This window comes from Rhizopus microsporus (assembly GCF_002708625.1).
Source record: "Rhizopus microsporus ATCC 52813 unplaced genomic scaffold scaffold_33, whole genome shotgun sequence".
Classification (NCBI taxonomy): Eukaryota; Fungi; Mucoromycota; class Mucoromycetes; order Mucorales; family Rhizopodaceae; genus Rhizopus; species Rhizopus microsporus.
The window spans coordinates 1-12,736 of NW_019671948.1; the positions used below are offsets into that span (position 1 = coordinate 1).

The following is a 12,736-nucleotide window of genomic DNA, read 5'->3' on the forward strand; positions in this document are numbered from 1 at the left end:
TTGTCCTTTTCCTATCCTCTTCTCATCTTATTAGTTTTTGTCTCTTACCTTTGTACTTGGCAAAACATGTATGATACCAAAGCTAAAGGGGTCCATGAATTGTGGGAAAGAGTAGAAAAGGAATGGAACTCTTTCACAAAAACCGATTGTAGAAAGTACATTGATAGTATGCCTGGCCGTATTAAAGCAGTTATTGATGCCAATGGTGGCTCAACCCGTTATTAATTTCATTTTTTAATAAATATGTTGCAGTGAAGAAACTCTAAAAACCGACCGTCTGACTTTGAACATTGATTGCTACGGGTACACGTAAATTCGGAGCCTTAAATTTATACATATTGCTGTAAACGATAATAAGACTGTCTGCTCAAAGTTTGAGCCTTCTGCGTGACGTAACGACGATGCAGTGCTTAAAAAACCAAAAAATCTGCTTGCATGTTTAGAGTTTTTTCACCCACTGTATATTCTATCACCGTACGGTATTCTTGTGTTTAGAGGCCTATGCCTCTAGCTCAGTGGTCAAAAATCTTTGATTTGGAGCCAAAGTTCTGTGTTCGAATCCCACGAAACCGCCCTCAGTAGCTTGCTCTTGAGGGTTTTAATGACGCTTTCTATGGCTCTCGGCTGCTGATCGTTGAAAGTAAACAAATTATGAATGATTGCGGTACCTTCCCAGGTCGAAATAAGCATGAACCCAGACACTACCAAGTCTTAGCCTACCAACTATAATGATTAGTTTATCTCCCTCTACCCACCTCCGCTAGATTGTATGCTTTCCCCTCTACTATCAGTACCTTCCGACCCTCATCACATTATAAGCCCTACCTTGTTGAATTTGCCCAGGCAATTTCAGTGTAAAAATCCTACGTGCTCACTTGGGTTAAATAAAAAAGTTGTTTAACCGTATTCTTGTGATTGGTCAGTTTATGTTACTGAGCTTTTGTTGTCGATATATAGACATTGCTTATTGATCCTTATTCAACGTGGAATACGACAATAACTCGAGTATAATCTTACAGTAGAGTATACATTCTACTTTAGATTCTTCTATTGCATCTGATAAGAATAACTTATAACAATGACAATAATAGTATAAGCATAAATAATGCTAGTGACGACAATAATATAAATAGCAGCCATAGATTCTCCACCCAAGTAAACTTTCACAAAATATTATTCAGCTCTTCTTAATAAAGAATCTAATTCGTAAGTCATCGACTTAACTGCCTTTTTACAGCCACAAAGCTGAATACAACATAAGGGATATCTTTTTTCTTTGTTCGCTTAAATACCTCATGAATTTCAGCCTTTGAAGAATAAATTTTGTCAGTGATGATATTATTCTTGGTAATCTTAATGAGGTTTACAATGCTTTAGTATGAGACATGGCTAAATCAACATTAATGGAGGCAAGGATTTCAGTGTTGTAAGTGTTCTTGGTGGTAAAATTCAAAAAGAAACTCAATATGGAATGTCACTTTGGAAAGCTAATAAGTCGTATTCAGTAACAGACGCACAGCTTAAATCTGATGCATGTAGCAAAGAAATTAGTGTGATGTTATAATTTTATTTTCTGGTGCATGTAGTGTTTATCTTTTTTGTTCTCTAGGCCACATCTCTCAACAGGATGTGCGTTTCCTTTATTAAGTGCATATATATTCAACAAAATAAATAAATAAATAATGAACTCTCTTCTTGCCTTAGTACGCAATAAAAGAGATTATAGACTCATCACTCTACATTTTCCATTATTTACTTCTTTGTTATTCCAGATATATCACAAACACGCTTGGATTCTACACACTTTTTAACCAGTTGTTAATTTGTATAAACTATAGACATTATTAAGGAACAAAGCACGTAAGAAACGCAATAGTTTATTATAAATCTTATGTTTTCCATATAAAAAGTGCTGTTAAAAGATCTAAAAGTGCACCCTTTAGCCGTATTGATTAGCAATATTTCAATCTTTAAACAGACATTTGAAAGATAATATGTCTTTACTTTTTTGCGCCGCTGGTCGAATAATAAAGGCATTTATCAACAATTCAAATCTTTATTTTGAAATACATATTATACAACTGCATCGTAACTTCTAGTCAAATGGAAGGGGACGAAAATTGCTTGTTCTCTTTGAAGCCGCAGCAGCAGCAATTGCACTAGGTACAGGTATTCCACAGCATTCTGGATATTCTCGATCAGTATTATCATCGCTTTGGACAGTAGTATGGACATGTCCACATGACTCTTCATGGTTATCAGTAAAAGCCTCTCCGCCTGTGAAATGTATAAGGCTGCCAAACATAAAGTGCTGCATAATAGGTAGCTTTCCTAACACCTCTGCCTTGTACATCTTCATCATTCCTTGGTTTACCTTTGCCCACGTTTTACATGCTGATATATCATCTAACATGGGAGAATGCCATCGTAATGTTGCACTCGTTTTTATATTATTGATAAAATGAATGCATCCAAGGTACATGTACGATTTGTAAAATTGCTCGACAACATCTTGATCGTGAATTGATTTAGGCTTTATATACTTGTGATCTACCTCCATCATGTTATTAATGCCGCTTATAAAAAAAAAAGCTGTATATAAATATACACTAACCTAAAAGTTGGGCAGAGCCAAATAGAAATGGAAGAAAATGGTAATCATCGAGACCCCAAACACCATGAGAGCCAGCCGGCTCAAGCCAATATTGAAACTGAAGGCGTCTCATGACTTGAATATACCTATATAGTATTAATATCATCTCCATTGCTTTTAATTTAACTTACTTAACAAACACTCGTAATACAACCGCAGCATCGTCTTTTGAGTCAATAACCTTTAATTTCTCAATACACAGCCTTAAACACAATCTGATTAGTGCCCCTGCTCTTTTTCTTTTTTCTCCATCTTACAGCCATGCCATAAAGTTTGCTTCATGTCCTGTTCCGTAATCAATCCTAGTCCTGTTGCCGAAACTTTCACAAAAGTAAACAGCCACTTCGGGTATAGCTTCCTTTGGGATCAACTCGTCGAATAGTGTTCCTACAGACTAAGACATTAGTCAATTATTTGTACCATTTTGTTTTTACCTTTTCAAGTCGATCGTAAAATGTGCGAAAGGCAGGATTGCCAAAACGTGATTTCGAATTTTCGACAGGAGGTATTTCGTCAATCCAGCCCGAGATGGTGTCAAGGATGTTTACAATGGATGTCACATTCTATATACTATCAGCTTCATGTCTTTTTTTTTTTTGGTGCCATGATATAACCCACATTGGACATTTCAATAGTAGAATCTATTTTCAAATTCTTGACTGCGTCATTCAATCTTTCAATATAACCAATATAGTCTTCATATGCACTTGAATGCAAAAATTCATCGAGATGAGCCTTTGTGGCAATTCGTTTTGTTGGTATTGAAAAAGACATTTTTGTAAGAAAAAAAAAAAAAGAATAAAAGGGCAGTACTTGAGCTTTTAAAGTACTCCGATTTTTTTTCTCTCTTTTTGCAGGTTTTTCTAGTATTAAACCAATACGCTGACTTTATTAAAAGTCATTAGTTTATATAAAAGATATGTCCTCTTGAACCTTACTCATTTATGGAAGGATGGTGTGTTTTATCACATATGTTCCCTTATTGATTAGGTTGACCTAATAAATCACATTCTCAGTTGTTCTCATTGGCCAATATCGTGTCTATGTGACTATTTGACAGTTGACAGGTTTTAAAAAAAAAAAATAAAGAAATTTTGTTTCCTTGTTTCTACAATATGAGTAGATCTGGTTCAGAAGCCATCGCTAAAGCATTAAAAGGTGGAGGATTATCGTCTGTTGAAAAGATTAAGAAGGCACGCGAAGCATGGAACAATAATTCATTATTCTTTCCAAATAAAGATGATTTTTTGTTTACTTGGCTTTGTAGTTCCTTTGCTAAACCAAACATGAAAAAGTAACATTTATATTTCTTTTGTCTTTCTTTAACTGATATCTTTATATGTTAGGCTAGACGATTGTTGTCTATTTCAAATCGATTATTGGATCTTGTTTGTAGATCTATTAGAACACTATCAACAATCACAAGATCGCAATCTACCTCCTGTTCATATCAATCCTCTTGCATCTGTCATCGCCGTCTTACAACATACCGACAATATCACAAAAGACTATTTATTGCTAATCAGCCGATACCTTCAGTTGTTCTTTTCTGTGTCATTTACCTCGTCTTATAGACCTACATTTGAACATGTCTCAGCTCTAGTAGAACAGGTCTTGATCAACCTCGAAACACAAACCAATGAAGCGTTACTTGCCATTGCCTTGCCTGCTTTACAAAAATTAAACTCGCAGATTGTCGCTATTGCCAACCAGAAAAAGGTATTGAAACAACAAAAAAAATGCCTTCAAACTAAAATAGACAATAGGTTTTTTCAACGCTCGTAGACAAGCTGCTTTCCAAGTTATTGCATGTACGACGACGCATGGATGATTTAAAGATCAAAGAACAGATTACAGACATTATCTGTAAGGGCCTATTTCACTCAGATATCATCTTGGAATATACCTCTGTTCTCAGCTCAGTTGACACTACAGCAAAGCAAACAACCTATGTGATCAGGCTGTTTGACTTGTTGGAAAGTATGATCAAACAAGACAGGAATCAAATGCTTGACGGTAAATGCTTTATTTTTTTTCCAGAACACATATATATTAACATCTACAAAAGCTGTCGATATCATGCCTACTTTATTGTCTGCTTTTGTTATTTCATTTAGACAAAAACGTAATGTACGTTCTGAAATGATGCAAAGTAACGACAGAAAAGTAGAGATTGGAATGTTTATGTACATGTTGAAAATATATAACAGTATGGAGCAAGGTGAGCCCTCTGTTTACTTGAAATCATTATCACAACTATTAGAAAAAGTGGTACATGAAAGACTCTATACGGCTCAGATCGAACAGGATAACCTTTTGCTTGAATTATCTGGCAAGATGATCAGCTATATTCATAGTTCAACAGGTAAGCTCACACATAAACAGAGCCCTATAAAGGGGATTAACAACCATAATAGGAGATGACCAAAGCTCTATATTTGATATCCTTGATCATTTACTGCAGATAGACATATCATTACTCGAAAACCAGCTTGATGTCATTTGGCCAATAATGTTGAATGTAAGTGATAAATAATGACTTATGCAACTCAAACTAATGTTATATATAGCCGGACGATCAAGCGGAGAGCTCTTGTGCACGATTTGCAACATCAGTCCTAAACGTTTACACTGCCTCAAGACAAATGGACGTATTTTTGGACGAGCTGCTTGAACATATCTGTCGATTGCAACTATCAGATTTAAACATGTTAAAGAAGCCTTTATTTAAAAGTGACTTTCTGGATCTGTCAGTAACATTCATATTTCTTCCGCCCTGTATAAGCTAACTTTTTTAGGATAGATTCTCTCAGTCAACATGCAACAATTACATGCCAATAGAACAGATTTTAAGCATATTCAATCACTTTTCTCAAAAGCTCAACCAGCAAGCTCAGTCTCCAAATGTCAACTTCATATCGATTTACTTCTGTAGATTTATATCCTCTCTCAAGCCAAGTACTCAACAGCGCCAAAGATTTCAAGAACCATCTCTTGAACTTTTTAAAACATTTATCAAGCCTAGTTTGACTCGCATGAATACATTCATACCAGCCATACAGGTTCATTCGGTCTTGACGCGTGTGTTTTGCGAAAACTATACACAAAAGCTAGAGTCAGCCGACCTTGCTTCGATTGAATCATCTATCACGTCTACTTTTGAACAATCCAAAGAAGGCAGCAACAACGAAGCCTGCATGAGAACAGCGCTCTGTGTAAGTTGCTTTGTTGTTTAGAATGAAAAAGTCTCACAGCTTTCTGATTAGTGCAATGCTCTGCTCCAACACGTTTATTACCATACGTTGTTATTTAAGTCTAGTTCTCAGCGACTTGATCTAGTGCTCGATTTTATATTTGATGAAAGCGATGCATGGTATATACATGCTACATGGGACGGGTCTATTTTGAATATTCATAGTAAAGTGCAAGCAAAATTGGCTTGCTGGAAGTTACTCACTGATGACTGGTTTGAGCCCTTATCGTAAGAAAAAAAGAAAAAAAGATTAGCTTTTATCTTGACTCATGCCTTTATTTTAGTCGATGTCTGGATAAAGATCAAGCCAAGACATTTATGCACATCATTTATCAAACAATGAAACACGAACACTCGACTCATGCTATTACTGCATCCATGCTGAGTAAAAAGATGTTACGCTGCGCCAGTTTCTATGAAGCAAGTTGCTTTAGCAGTAAGGAACACACTTGCTTAATATTTTTGCATATCTCATATTCTTCCTCTCTGAAACTATAGGTTGGAATGTGCAGACCTACTTGAAGGCTATTATCAGTTTATTTAACACTACAGATCAACCCAATACAGTCTCAACAGCTGCTGCAAAACTACTTTCAAACATTGACACAACTGCACCATTTATGTGGGATAAAAGTGTAATCAATGACTTGTTGACCGATCTCAATGTCTCTTCAACAATCGAGCCTATGGAGATTGACGATATGGATCAACAGCTTGCTACTATATTCAATCTGCTTGCGTTGTTTCCTAACGAATGCTTTGGCAAGAATGAACGTGCGTTGGTTGTTTACATTGCTACTCTAGTAGATATCTGGTCCGTATCCAGCCTGACTTTCCTTCGTTCAAAGATTTCACTAGCGTGCAAAAGAATGGTTTTACAATTTATAAACTACTTTAGTGTCAACAGTATCCTTGTACGTTTGTTTATATATGGCTCAAAAGAACTGTCTCATACTTTATATTATTAGGGATCTAGTGCTGATATTTTGTCTTGGTTAGTTACAGCTAGTCTCAATTCCACTTGTTCTGCACTAAAAAGAGCATCACATCAACTTGAAGAAAGCGTTTTACGAAGGATGATGGCTTTTGCTACTGCTAAATCCGTAGATACACAAGTCATTGAATATATCAAAACTATTAGCGACAAATGCAAATCAAGCGTTGATGACTACATTCTCCATGGAACACCTATCGAGACTGTCAGCTTATTAAATTCAATGACATCATTTATGAGTACTAGGTAAGAAAGAGAAAGGTGTTTAAAAAAAGCACATGCGCTCACATTTCTAAAAAGAAAAACTACAGAAGAACTCGTCTTTATGAATAATACAAAAGACGCAATTACAGTCATTAGTGACAAAGCTCACAAGGCCCTTTCTAAGGCTCGATCCGTTATTATCGATATATTGCATAACGCTGCCCCAATGGATAAGCAATTTGAAAGCATAAAGCGTACCTTTTATTTAGTACGCTTATTAAATGACTATAGTGAAACTCTTGGTACAGATGCTAACAGAGGTATGAGTTTTTATACATACGCATACATCAAGACCTTCTAAACATTTTGTGCACAGTCAATTCCGCCAAGCATCTCTCTGAGGATCTAACAAGCATCGTTTCTCCTTTCATTCAGTTACTGCAAGTAACAGTTGATAAAGATTTGTCTATTCTTGATATGGCTACTGACTTTATTGCTGCTTTCTGTTCTATGCCATCGCATTATCAACATGCTAAAATGACAAAGCATACTTTGGCGACGTTTTGGTTTATCTTTTCTTTGATTTATAAAACAGGTAAGCCTTTATATTTTATATTTTATGCGCGCTACAACTCTTGTATATAGAGAATATAACGTGCATCCATGTCCTCTCAGACACTTTTAAATCATGGACCAAGAGACTACCAAAAGAACAACTGGATATTGTCCTCAATGGGTTTTTGGAGCAGGCGGAAGTGGAAGCTGCTAGTCGAGAGGACCCTGAAAGAATAGGACATCATCTGGTATTCATGGAGCTGTTTTCCTTACTCACTTCTTCGGAAAGTAAGTAGTTTACATCAGCAATCATAATGTATATTCACTCACCTTTTTATTAATAGATCTTAAAACCAGTGTAAAGAAACAAGTGCCGCTCTTCATCATTAAGATTCTTCTTTTAGCTGAAAAGACAAGCTCAATGAAGTTATTACAATTGATGCTAAAGTTGTTCGTTCAATTGACTGCTGATCAAGTAATGTATTGAATAGAACGTGCCAAAAAAAAAGCTAATCCGTGTTTTAGTCTTATCGATTCTCTAGTTTTGAACTATCTCTTGTACTGTCGTGTATAACCCAATTAGCAGAACCCTCAGCACCAGAAAGATTCAAGGGACAGATAAATAAGGATATAGTATATGGTTTATTCCAAGACCTCTGTAGCATCCTATCAAACGTCATGCGTCATTATAAAGAACAAATGATAGATATTATGCCACCATTCATCGCACTTACACAATCCTTATTGCACTGTTTCGCGTCTCGACATATTCAACTTGTGATGAACAAAAAGAACAATGATAAAAGGACAAACCGTACGTTTGCCCTCTTTGCGGATTATGCTCCTTTCGATGATACGGCAGCACAGCGCTATGCTCGTGTGTTGACGACTATACCGCAAAAGCAAAATATCAGGACGAGCAAGAGTAGTCAATCGATTATGAAGACCATTTCAAAACACACGCCTTACATTTTACTTGAATATTTTACGATCCAGTCCAATCCGACTGTGTGTGTGATTCAACCAAGCACAAAATTGATTCTGACAAATGCACTGTATGACATTCTGGATCTTTGTACAGACAACGATCGTGCGTTCATTATGGCTTGCTTGGGTGCATCAGGAAAGTTGCTGTTTAAAGACTTTTGCGCCAGCTGGAAAGAAAATCATAAATATTCTGGTCAATAAACACTTTTTTATTATTATTCATCGTAGCCTTGCAAAGAAGCATACACTCCTAAATCGATCTTTAGTCTCTTGCGTCTTCTGAGTTCACCCCTTGCTTTATCGCGTAGTTGAACGTTTGTCTTGTTTTCTAATTCTGGGTATCGTTGTTCCTTAATCTTGATCCACCTTGGCCCCACTTCTGCTATTGCTCTCTCTAATGCTTTCACTTCGTCATCTTCCCATCGTATGCGTTTGGTATGACCGAAGCGTACGTTTCTTTCAGTGACCGATATCCGTTCACCATTCTCATTTTCATATTCTCGTCTTATAGCTACCACGTCGCCATTCTTATTTTTAATTTCTGTTCTTGAAATACCGTTTAATACACCCAAGTTCCTTCTTCCCTCTGGTTCTGGAGAAGACTCTGGTTCTGGAGAAGACTCTGGTTCTGGAGAAGACTCTGGTTCTGGAGAAGACTCTGGCTCTGGAGAAGACTCTGATTCTGGAGAGGACTCTAGTTCTGCAGAAGAATTTCTTTCAATATTAACTGTAACTTCTTGTGATTCTTGATCTGATGCAATATATGCTTCTATCTGTTGTTCATCTGACATTATGCCACTACACAGACAAAAAGTATAAGTTTATCATAAGGAAATAGATATCACGCACTTACCCTAGTCCTTCAAAGCGTTCAGGGTGAAACAATCGATCCTATACGTAATTCATTTAGTATAAAACAATAAACCAACAAAAAGAACTTACAATTCTCTCACGTAAGTACGCTACGAGCTCGTGAGGCATGTAAACTTGGTTGGATTCCGATTGAACCAGTGCATCAGCCTCCCTTTTCATCTATTTATGTATGATAAGGTTAGATGAACAGCTGCTAATGGATCAACTTACTTTCAGACGAGTCATATGAGCATGCTTTAATACGATCCACCCATTGTCTTTATCCGCAAGATGTCCTCCATAATGAGATAGATTTAGCGCGAAATGTTTATGAAGTAGTTCTTTGCGATCAAAGTCTTCTTCATCATTGATAAGTGTGCAATAATCTCTAAGATACGCTGCTGATCTCAGTTGGAAATAAAGTCTTACGTCGCGTTCAATAATCTTCATTTGAGGCATAATCATACATTTAAAGAAACTGTCTAGACATTCTTGTGTTTTTATGCCAGTGAGAAATGAATAAATAAATGACTCCAAATTGATGATTTCTATGGCTTTTTCAGCTTCCATTCGCTTTTCGTCGTCCTTAAGTTTAAGTTTCTTCAAGACATTGCGAGGGTTCAGTAAGGATTCTCCTTTAAAACTTTTCATTCTTTGTTCTAAAGAATAAGATGAGACAAAGGACGTGTTAATACACAGTGAGCGTACCATATGATTTGTTGTGGTATTCTTCTGCTTTTTCTTTACAATCGTCTATATCCCAAAGGAATAGATTCAATAAGGTTGCGCTTGTTTCAGCAGATTGCTGAAGCCTTCTCATATGACTTTTTCCCATATTCCCATTCAAAAGAAAGTAAACCAAAAAAAAAAAAGAAATAAAAAAGGGGAAACGTGACTGACCCTTTTATTTGCGCTTGCACACTCTCACACGCTCGCTCAACAGCAGCCATACATTGTATTGGCATCATAAAAAAGTGACCCGAACGTAGAACTGATAAAGTTACGGAGATAAATATGATTTTCTTTAACCCTTGTTCTCTCTTTCTTTCTCTCTGTCTCTTTATGCACGCCAGGTACAACACGACAACAATAGGCGCTGAATTTCAATTTTTTCTTGTGTGCCTTTTCTCCTTAAAAGTTGACACCAACTGGAAGTGGGTGCTGTTGTGTTTACATTGATCACCTACACTTTTGTCCTTGTTTATTCATTCTCAGCTAATGGACGATGTCAGATATTTATGTTCGTCATCCCGTATATATTTGCATCATTTCCTCATTTATTGTAGTCAATCGACTTTTTACTGTTTTACAATTACATACGCGCAAATATCTTACCTCACCCTCCCAAAAGATGAGAAAGGATGTAACCTAAAGAAAGAAGCTTGAAGGAAAAGTAGAGACAATAACTAACTCTTGGTAAGTGTTGTACAGAAAAAAAGCGTCTCTTCTACGCATAGTGTATCTAACTTACCCAAATAGCTCTCGTGATAAGCAGGGTCAATGCCTTCCAGATGTCAGACAATTACTGATACGGCCCTGACTGATTTAAGGCTATAGTTACGTTCCTAGACTGGGTCATACCTGAGTACGATTTGCTGGCAACAATGTCAGTAAATTGATCTTTTCAGTTCCCAAGTGAAACTGCCGTTCATTAAGATGGCTGTAATGAAATTGCATGTACCAAATTGATAATATTTATTGCTCAGCTAACCGATTTGATTGTTTAGATGCTTATTGTATTATGAAGATTACTTGAAGGAGACCACAACGAGGAGTGGCACCGAATTAACGTTTATGGCGATACATTCGACCTGCTTTTTAACTCAAAAAATGGATACAAAACGAAAAGGTAAGAACGTATGACCTGTTTATTCAATGACATTCTTATTAAACTCAAGCTTTACAGGTCAGAATGTCATTCACAAACGATCAAAGCTTTGAAAGCGAATGATCTGATAGATATGGATGAGAAAGATATTCGATTGGGTTTCGTTTTCACGAACTTGGCTGGAATTGAACACGTGTTCTTCTGTGAAAGACAAACCTACAAGCAAAGTGTCGAACAAGGACAAGAGAAAGCACACTCCGTCACTGGTCTAATTTCCTGCCTTACCAAGAATGCATCCAGCATTTGTGCACTTTGTCATATCACTTCAACAAGCTAAATCTGCGCATAAGGGGAGGAAGATTATAAATGGGATAATTATTCATACTTGCTTAAAAGAAGTATCTATCCCTCTTTCTGATAATAATGGTGCTGGCATCGCTGAATATTTAGTCGCTGTCATTTCATTAGCTGTAAGTATAAAATGTCATTTAATATGTTCATTATATATTAATAACGGACTACTTTTCTACAGGGGATCGTCACTTGGGACTTTGAAGCCATCCAACTAATGCCGCAGACTGCACAGAAGAATAATATGGTATTTTGGTCAAGCCAACTATGCTAAGTACCTGTTACAGAGAGGATTCCTCTGCATCAGAAGGTAGCAGCATCTCCAGCACAGATTCCGCGCATCTTCCTCCGTAAGAGTGGATTGGGAAGAAGATGAAAAAAAAAAAAAAAATTGAGGATAACAAAAAAAATTCAGAGCAATATCACAGAGCTTGTCGAAAAGACCAATGACCAATATGTGTCTTCTTCCGGGGAAGATATTGTTTTTGGTAAGCAACATGAATAGAGTTGTGCTTTTCCTTTCTCGTTTGAATCAATTGGATTTGATTTATCAGGTTATGTAGCTTCAAGATTAAATGAAATTCAAAGTTATGTTTCTATTAAATAAAATTATGTTATGCGTTTATATAAATGAAGTTCCAAGAGCTCGTGTAATGTATATTACTCTTTAAATCAGTAATGTAATATTATAGGTTAATAATCAAGTACCGTAGTATTCCGAGTGACTAGTTAATATAATAGTAGTAGTGATGTAGCCTTGATTGACCAGAATTGTTTCTAAGAAAATATGAGAGGCAAAAGCTGAGACCAGATCTTTTCATTTTTTCAATTTTAGTCTAAGATGAAGCGATTTTCGCTCACATCAAAAAGCGTATAAATTACATTTGGTGTATAATTTGAATTCTTTTTTGCTCATTGACAATATTATGCATACTTATTCCTACTTGGATCTTTGTACCAGATTGGCTTATATAGTGGAGCGTATAAAGTAATATTGCTGTCAGGGAAATAAATATCATTCTCTCTTCATGCACATCAGATAAAGTTACACAACAGCAA

At 36.3% G+C, this 12,736-nt stretch overlaps 5 protein-coding genes across 5 annotated transcripts; 3 read left to right on the forward strand and 2 right to left on the reverse strand.

Moving 5' to 3' along the window:
* Positions 1–1,937: 1,937 nt before the first annotated feature.
* RHIMIDRAFT_309678 (Phosphotyrosyl phosphatase activator) lies at positions 1,938–3,431 on the reverse strand. The gene is made up of 6 exons (XM_023614604.1): positions 3,272–3,431; positions 3,088–3,216; positions 2,911–3,047; positions 2,785–2,856; positions 2,615–2,739; positions 1,938–2,550 (listed from the first exon to the last, which is right to left on the reverse strand). The coding sequence occupies exons 1-6, from the start codon at positions 3,425–3,427 to the stop codon at positions 2,096–2,098; spliced, it is 1,074 nt and encodes a 357-aa protein (XP_023461227.1). The 5' UTR covers positions 3,428–3,431; the 3' UTR covers positions 1,938–2,095.
* A 330-nt stretch (positions 3,432–3,761) lies between these two features.
* Positions 3,762–4,743, forward strand: RHIMIDRAFT_274285 (uncharacterized protein; the record flags this gene model as incomplete). Its single annotated transcript, XM_023612448.1, has 2 exons — positions 3,762–3,947; positions 4,000–4,743. Coding segments are annotated over exons 1-2 (587 nt in total), but the record flags the coding sequence as incomplete, so codon positions are not given.
* Positions 4,744–4,968: 225 nt separating this feature from the next.
* On the forward strand, positions 4,969–6,236 carry RHIMIDRAFT_97349 (uncharacterized protein). The gene is made up of 4 exons (XM_023615946.1): positions 4,969–5,174; positions 5,224–5,402; positions 5,457–6,134; positions 6,191–6,236. The coding sequence occupies exons 1-3, from the start codon at positions 5,166–5,168 to the stop codon at positions 5,887–5,889; spliced, it is 621 nt and encodes a 206-aa protein (XP_023461229.1). The 5' UTR covers positions 4,969–5,165; the 3' UTR covers positions 5,890–6,134; positions 6,191–6,236.
* Positions 6,237–8,861: 2,625 nt separating this feature from the next.
* Positions 8,862–10,333, reverse strand: RHIMIDRAFT_249142 (uncharacterized protein; the record flags this gene model as incomplete). Its single annotated transcript, XM_023610588.1, has 5 exons — positions 8,862–9,444; positions 9,500–9,537; positions 9,589–9,678; positions 9,730–10,157; positions 10,207–10,333. 5 exons carry the CDS (start codon positions 10,331–10,333, stop codon positions 8,862–8,864), a joined length of 1,266 nt encoding a protein of 421 aa, XP_023461230.1.
* Positions 10,334–11,143: 810 nt separating this feature from the next.
* Positions 11,144–11,803, forward strand: RHIMIDRAFT_97387 (uncharacterized protein). The gene is made up of 2 exons (XM_023615947.1): positions 11,144–11,171; positions 11,226–11,803. Exon 2 carries the CDS (start codon positions 11,358–11,360, stop codon positions 11,661–11,663), a length of 306 nt encoding a protein of 101 aa, XP_023461231.1. The 5' UTR covers positions 11,144–11,171; positions 11,226–11,357; the 3' UTR covers positions 11,664–11,803.
* The last annotated feature ends 933 nt before the right edge of the window (positions 11,804–12,736 follow it).

Excerpts from the sequence above, each read along its gene's own strand:
- RHIMIDRAFT_97387 (XM_023615947.1), top strand. The coding sequence starts at position 11,358 with ATGACCTGTTTATTCAATGACATTCTTATTAAACTCAAGCTTTACAGG.
- RHIMIDRAFT_97349 (XM_023615946.1), top strand. Across the intron at positions 5,403-5,456 it reads AAAAGTGACTTTCTGGATCT|ATTCTCTCAGTCAACATGCA; the intron begins GTCAGTAACATT and ends TTTTTAGGATAG.
- RHIMIDRAFT_309678 (XM_023614604.1), bottom strand. The coding sequence starts at position 3,427 with ATGTCTTTTTCAATACCAACAAAACGAATTGCCACAAAGGCTCATCTC. Across the intron at positions 3,217-3,271 it reads CTACTATTGAAATGTCCAAT|AATGTGACATCCATTGTAAA; the intron begins GTGGGTTATATC and ends GATAGTATATAG. Across the intron at positions 3,048-3,087 it reads TTTACGATCGACTTGAAAAG|TCTGTAGGAACACTATTCGA; the intron begins GTAAAAACAAAA and ends CTAATGTCTTAG.